We start from the raw sequence: 7,900 nt of genomic DNA, 5'->3' as shown, positions 1-7,900 counted from the left end.
TTTTATAGAGACCGATATATAATAGAATTTTAGAATATTTCATGTATGTCCATCATACAATTGCAACAAAAATATCATTTATTTTTATTAAAAATATTTTTCCTTTACTTTTTCACTTTAATTTTTTACTCGCGTATTGTCCCGCCAACGGAGAGTTGAAGCAATGGATTTCTTCATGCATTTATAAATCCTTTGCTTCAAAATAAAAGGTTGTCACTTACCGGCACTGATGCGCAACAGCGGAATTGATATTGAAGCTACGTTGTCTGTAACATACAAATATAAAATGCAAATTACATCAATGTTTAAAATAATTAATATTTTAAGAAATTTATTATTGATTCATTGAATTTTATGTCCGATGTGCGCAATTATAAATAGATATATAAATATAAAATAATTTTATAATTAATTATTTTTTCAAGTAGAACCTTTAGAAAGAATTATATAGAAAGAAATATTACAAAAATTTTCCCAATTTTTTCTTTTTAAATCATTCACATAAATCAAATTAATAAATTAATTATTCATTTATATACAATTAATATAAATAATAATATTCACCATCAGGTTGTTCCGCTGGTGCAGGATGCCTCTCCTAGGCCTGCTCCTCCTCTCAGATCATCTGGGTTGTTGCGTCGATCTATAACATACAAATAGAAGATCTAAATTGTAATAATGTTCAAAATAATTAATATTTTAAAAATTATTGTATGCATTGAATTTTATATCCGACGCATATAATAATAGCAGATTAATAAAATAAAATATTACTAATAATTCTTGAATAACTTTATAAAACCTTTACAAGATTATAAATTTTATATAAAAATCTTTTTCTTTAAAATTCGTATTTAAATCATATGAATAAAAAAATCAAATTACGATTAATTGCTTAATTTAAATTATAATAAATATATTCAATATTTAATTTATATATATATATATATATATATATATATATAATTGCAAATAAATAAACTATTTACCAGACGGTTGCTCTGCCGAAGCTCGATGCCTCTCCTAGGCCTCCTCCTCCTCTCAGTCTTAATCGCGCGATACTTTTAGCGGCACTCCCGCACTCACGTGCGATATTTTTATATCGCTATTTTCGCACTTTTACGCGCGATACTGAACGGCACTCCCGCACTATTCGATACGATTAAAAATTTTCTGTTTTGTCGCGCGATGTATATATTTAATATATATATACTTTAAACGGCACTCCCGGTTTCGGTACGAGCGAAAATCCCGTTTCACTTTTACAAGAGTCATCTTCGAGTCAACAGGTCGGGAATTCAACGCATCTTACCTCCGAACAAGAGTTAAGTCCGAAACGGAAGAAAACTATCGATTGATGGAATCAACGCGAATGGAGTTCACTCGACTCTTGTCCGCGCCTAATATCCTATCTCAGACGGAACAAGAGAAGGGATCCATTAACGACGATTCCAAGCAATCGATCGAATCCTAACCGATCCGTACCGAACTGGAGCCAGAAGCAGAGCGTGACCTCAATCAGCCGGACTTTTGAGCAAAAGCTCAAAATCGCGCGCCCACATACACAGTACTGGCATCCGCATGCGCGCCGGCATCACCTAAATGCCGCGTTGCACCAGGCGTGAGACAAAGATCGTTGCAGCAACGACTCAATGAACATCCCAGTTAATTGACGTCGGAAGATGACAACTCGATGACATATAAATGAAATTGGGATTGCGAGAAAGTCCAACGCGAAAACGCGATGACGCGATGACGCGAAAAAGCTAAACGCGAAAACGCGGTAACGAGACGCCGCCATCCGCGACACGTTGACGGCACCGACGACGCGAAAGGGTACTTAGCTTCCTCTTCAGGCTCCTTGAGATTTATTCTAAATTAAAAAATTTAAAATAAACTTCAAGGCACCATCCAAGTACTAAGCCCTCCCACCGCGACAAGGTGTACCCCGTGGGAGGGTTATATTATATATAATTTTATAAATAATATAATATATAATTAATAGATATATAATTATAAATCTTCTTTATAAAACTCAAAATAATTCATTTTGTAAAACTAATTATTACGCGTAATGAATTTGTTATTTTCATTATTGATATATATATATATTATATATATATATGCAATACATGTTTATTAATACGATTATAGTCGAAAGTTTAATATAATTGAAAGTCATGATACAATAATCGTTTAATTAATAATTAATTTAAGAATAACGACGTATTTCGCACTACGATCTTTATTGCTCGAGTGTCGCTTTATGAATGATACGAAGGCCATACGTTGTACGACTAGCGCGCTATTGTTTACGTCAAGATCGAATGCCGTGTTATTGTTCGTTCATATCGAAATATATTGTATTATATTTTATATTACAATATAAGGTAATATAAATATGTTAACGTACGTAGAATATTTCAATGACAAACAGATAATAATATCAATCTTGGCGTAAATAATACGTATTTTTATTATATTATATCATATTATATTATATTATATTATATTATATTATATTATAATACATATTTTAATACAGCAAATAATTTTTCGATATTGATCGCGATCGCGTCTAGAAAAGAATTTAACGGAGCGTCTTTTACTACTACTTTACTCTTTGAGTGTCATCGCGAATGATAATAGAACCGAACAAATTAATCCAAAAGACCGTGTTATTATTATTTTTGTACCGAAACATTTTTCAAGACTATGGCATATAAACATATAAGAATATACGACATATTTCGCACTACGATCTTTACTGCTTGAGTGTCGCTTTGTGAATGATACTAAGACCGTATGACTAGCGCGCTATTGTTTACGTCAAGATTGAACGCCGTGTTATTGTTCGTTCGTCATATCGAAATATATTGTATTATATTATATTATAGTTTATATTATAATATAATATAATAAATACAGCAAATAATTTTTCGATATTGATCGCGATCGCGTCTAGAAAAGGATTTAACGGAGCGTCTTGTATACCACTACTTTACTCTTTGAGTGTCGACACGCGAATAATAATAGAACCGAAAAAGTTAGTCCGAAAGACCGTGTTATTATTATTTTTTTATCGAAACATTTTTCAAGACTCTATAGCATATAAACATTAGCGCGCTATTACGGCACCAAGGTCGGTTATTGTTTGTTCGTCATCGAAATATTTTACGTATTTTAATATATACGTATATGTATATATGGAATATATTTAAGTATATAAAAGTATTTTATATTACATAGATTTTTTAATTATAGGATTATTTATTAAAAGATTGATGTATGGAGTCTTTCATTATGTTTAGATTCATGATTCAATTATTTTATTGTGCGTTCTCACAATTCAAAATATTTCAATGATTGAAAAATAAAGCATCGCAGATATATTGTATTTGACTCTATAAATATCTATAAATACTAAAGAAATAATTTCTGCTCGTAAAAATCGATTTCATATCGAAATAATAATTTATTATTTTAGATTTCTGTTACTATAATTCTTAGTTGATTAAATGAATAAATTACGATTAAATGCGATAGAGAATTTTTGTCGCGCTTTGTATATACATATTAATTATGTGTTATTTATAAAAGTTAATTAATCATATAGTTATAATAAATAATTTTCGGTGTTGATTGTGATCGCATCTAGAAAAGAAATTTAAAGGCGTATCATTATATTACTCATAAAAAATATTAGACAATAACATATAAAATTATATAAATATGAATAAATATGAAATTATATAAATCGTTTCATAATCGGCATGCAGATATTACAAATGCTATCTGCATCTGATTTATATAATTTTTCATATGTCATTGTCTAATATTTTCGAATGTGAAATAATATTAATGTCACGTTGAAGGTAAATTAAAAGATAATCCGAAACGTTCGTATTTATTGTATGTATTGTGACGAGTAATTTGAAATATACTAATAATTTGAAATATAATAATAATTAAAAGAGAAAGGATTTTTCTTGTGCTCCAGTTATCGCGCTTTTTATTGGCTCTTAGTTATCAATTGTTTAGTTAATTTTTAATTATTATTATTTGAGCCAATTTTTTATTTTAATTTTAATATTTATATTATTTAATATTTAAAAATAATATTTAAAAATAAACTAGAATATTTTTTGTGTTATAATTTATTTTCAATGATGAACCGTTGTGATAAAGATCATGTAAAAATGGCGGTGGCGATGGTGATGATGGATGATGTGTGATTAATATATTGTATCAAGGAATATATTAATAATTAATTATATTATTAATACAGGGAGAGAAAGACCATTTAAAACTTTAGATTTGTATTAAAAATTTATCGTTTTGCATTATCGATACTTGTGTTACTGACAGAACAATACAAAATAATGTTACCTACTGAAAACATTCATGATTCAGCTTCGTAGTTCATGTCCACGTTTTTATTTCAGAGGGCGTATTGTCTTTAGAAATTATCCAAGTGATCTATGATGTTTCTTATTCTTCTTTCTGATTGAAATTAATTGAGGCAAATATTTTTTTAATTAAACGGTAGTATATATTAAATTACATATAATAATGGCGATGGTGGTGATAGATAATGTGTGATTAATATATAATATAATATAATATAATATCGGGTAATATATTTTAATAATTATACTTGATCGATAGATAGATAGATAGATAGATAGAGAGAGAGAGATGACAAAACTTATTTATATTACAAATTTATTTAATATATACAAACGTTTTGCGTTACTTATGTTATCAACATTTCGTGTACGAGGCATGGAATATAATCCGAAATTATGTTACCCATTGAAAACATTCGTAGATTTGACTACGTAGTTCATGTTTATATTTTTTTGTTTATAGGATTGCTTTCAGAGATCGCCTAAAAACAGACTATGACAAAACAGAGTGAAAACTATGAACAATTTTGTTGTTTGTTTTATAGATTTTAAAAATGGCTTTTCGTATGCTACATATTTGTAGAGTTGTAAATAATTTGATAAAAATGTTCAATCTGTAAACAATGGTAACGCAAATGAAATATATCATTGTCTCTAAATCATTATATGTAATTAACATATAATATGTATTTAAAATTAATTTATCAATTTAATTCTAATAAAATTATGAAATTTTTTTCAGGTATATATTATTGTATTTAATATTGTTTAATTTATTGCTTGTCAGTCATTCACATTTGTTAAAAATAGTCACTTTATTAAATAATGTGAGAAACTCTATGTTCTTTGCGAATAGTAAGTAGAACTTTTATGGATATAGCATTTTGATAATAGTTTATATTTACAATAGAAAATAGTTTGTATTTCACTGTGCTTTTGTTCTATAAGACCTGAAGATGAATTATGAAAGGGTGTGACAAATATCAGTAAGACGCAGGAAGACGCAGAGGTAGAGCAAGAAGAGTAGTGAAAAGAGAGACCTAAATAAGGAGCAAATTATTGGCATGGGAAAAATTCCGATACAATTTCCTAGTCTGAACACTTCTGTGTTTAGAGGAAAAGAATTAATTCAACAGCTAAAACTGCTTGTAAATCTTGAAAGAAAGCAAAAACTAATGGAATTACCACAAAGTCAGACCAGACCAAAGCAAATAAAATTATCGCCATTGGAATGTGGTTGGAGGAGTGTTACAATGGATGGCAGAAGCATTGAATCAGATCTTATTGGAAAAGGATAATATTTATGCTATTATTGGATTATAATGGTTAAATTACATACATACAAAAATCATGTGATACGATGTCTATTATAAATTTTTTTTTTTTTTTTGATGTTTCAGTTCTAAATATTAGAATCTTATATAATTAATATCTTTGTTTTCTGCAGATACATTTGAAAGTTTTGAAACCTGGATTTTGGAAAACAAAATGATAACTTGTATGACCAGTAATTTAGCACGTAAGACTAGAATCAATTCATTTATAGTAACTGGGAATGGAAATGGATTGGCTGGATTTGCGTTATCAAAAGCCAAAGCATCCCTAAAGACGATTAAAAATAGGCTGTCAAAGATTAAAAATAGGGCTGGTCAAAGATTAATGTATATTCCTACATATAAGGAACACACTGGTAAGAAAATACTTGTCAATACTATATAATATAAAATTTATTTCTTCTCTTTTAATATCACTTTGTATTTTTCAGTGTTACATGATTTCTTTACACAGTTTGAGAATATAAAAATATATTTGTAAAGAAAATTCATGAAGGATAATGAGCTTTGTCATCATGCGATAAAAGCGTGTTGCGAGATAATTGGCATAAAGGATACGTATGCCAAAGTACAAGAAGGAATGTAAAAGCATTCTTTGGTTGGTTTATTGCAATAGGTGTGAATATAAAGTATTTAAAGGCATATTATACTTTTTATTTAATTATATTAGAAAGTAATATTTTTTATTTATAAAAATATATATATATATATGTTAGACATAAAGCTAAAAAAAACGTGGATTGTGTCGATTAATTAATTAATTGTTTTATTTAATTATCAATTTATATATGTATATTATTAACAATGATTTTTTGTTTACTTAAACTTTATAAGGTTGTACATAAGAAACAATCTTTTTTATTTAGTATTTCAAGCATATTTTCATAGAACTTTAATTTAATTATTATATTATTAAAAATATTGAACAAAATAAAGAATTAAAGCTGGCTTTCTCTGTAGTCTCATAGCAGATTATATCAGTAATCATACTTTAATTATTGCAATATATCATGAAACAAATCAATATATCAAATATGCTATATCAAATATGTAGTGTAAATATTTTAATTTTTTCGTATACGATCTATTTTTTATAATTTTTTCGTATACGATCTATTTTTTATTCTATCGATGTTTTCATAGTGATACACCTTGAGCATTTTACTTCATATATTTGCAATAAAAATATATTAAAGCAAATTATTTTGCAAATTTATTATTCTAATTTTTATTTAGAAAGAATAAGATTTAAAAAGACGTATGAATTTTTTCAGATTTTTTTACATATTTCTATTGAATAAAAAGCATCAGATAAAACTGACTTTTCTGTATATTTTAAATGTGCCAAAAGATTTACTCTTTATTCTTTATACTTACTGCAATAATGTACACTAAAAATGACAGATCTATATTAAAAATGATAGATTAGTAGTATATTTAGTAGTTGGAAAGAAAGAGAGCAGAAATGAAAAGTGCATCTAGAGAATTTAAAAGAATAAAAACCAAATCTAAAAATAATAAATAAAGATTAATATTATGTATTTTTTTCATGAGGAATGTGGAGTGCACATTTATGCATTTATTTATTTAGATGAGATTTACTTTAGAGCACATTCAGTATTCAACTTTAATTTTATTTTCTCTTTCTTACGATATAAAAGTATAACATAATTACCTGCAAATGCTATCATTTTTGTATGCTTACAGTGATACAGAAACATTATTACGAGTACTATATTTACAGATAACATCTGTATAATAAAAAAAGTACCAAGTCTAATGGTGAAAAAAGGGTAAATATTGTAGACAGCATAAGTATCAACCAATTATTCCACTGCTCTGTTTCATTAGAGTTGCAATTTTCTTTTATAATATCATGAATATTATAAATAAGATAAAGATTTCTATACATTTCAAATAAATTTATATATTTTATGTATGTAATACTGCGCACACATATTAAAAGGTGATAATATAGCAGTTATAATAAGATACAATCCTGGCAATGTAGCGATGTTTGGATTCTGAAAATAATTTAATTTGATTTACTTTTAAGAAATGCACACAATACTTGAGAGCAAATTATTTTTGTGCCACGTATTATCTGTGTAAAATTCCACACACAGTATCATATTGTGTGCGGTATATGAAAAGCTT

General features: G+C 27.4%; 1 protein-coding gene across 1 annotated transcript; it reads left to right on the top strand.

Moving 5' to 3' along the window:
• Positions 1-5,125: 5,125 nt before the first annotated feature.
• LOC112637271 (28S ribosomal protein S5, mitochondrial-like) lies at positions 5,126-6,413 on the top strand. The gene is made up of 4 exons (XM_025406623.1): positions 5,126-5,264; positions 5,358-5,702; positions 5,857-6,099; positions 6,175-6,413. The coding sequence occupies exons 2-4, from the start codon at positions 5,474-5,476 to the stop codon at positions 6,222-6,224; spliced, it is 522 nt and encodes a 173-aa protein (XP_025262408.1). The 5' UTR covers positions 5,126-5,264; positions 5,358-5,473; the 3' UTR covers positions 6,225-6,413.
• Positions 6,414-7,900: the final 1,487 nt, after the last annotated feature.

This window comes from Camponotus floridanus, unplaced genomic scaffold (assembly GCF_003227725.1).
Source record: "Camponotus floridanus strain SB8 unplaced genomic scaffold, Cflo_v7.5 scaffold15, whole genome shotgun sequence".
Classification (NCBI taxonomy): domain Eukaryota; kingdom Metazoa; phylum Arthropoda; class Insecta; order Hymenoptera; family Formicidae; genus Camponotus; species Camponotus floridanus.
The sequence above is the reverse complement of the archived record's forward strand: the minus strand, read 5'-3'. Positions and strand labels throughout refer to the sequence as shown.

Excerpts from the sequence above, each read along its gene's own strand:
- LOC112637271 (XM_025406623.1), top strand. The coding sequence starts at position 5,474 with ATGGGAAAAATTCCGATACAATTTCCTAGTCTGAACACTTCTGTGTTT. Across the intron at positions 5,703-5,856 it reads ATCAGATCTTATTGGAAAAG|ATACATTTGAAAGTTTTGAA; the intron begins GATAATATTTAT and ends TGTTTTCTGCAG. Across the intron at positions 6,100-6,174 it reads TACATATAAGGAACACACTG|TGTTACATGATTTCTTTACA; the intron begins GTAAGAAAATAC and ends TGTATTTTTCAG.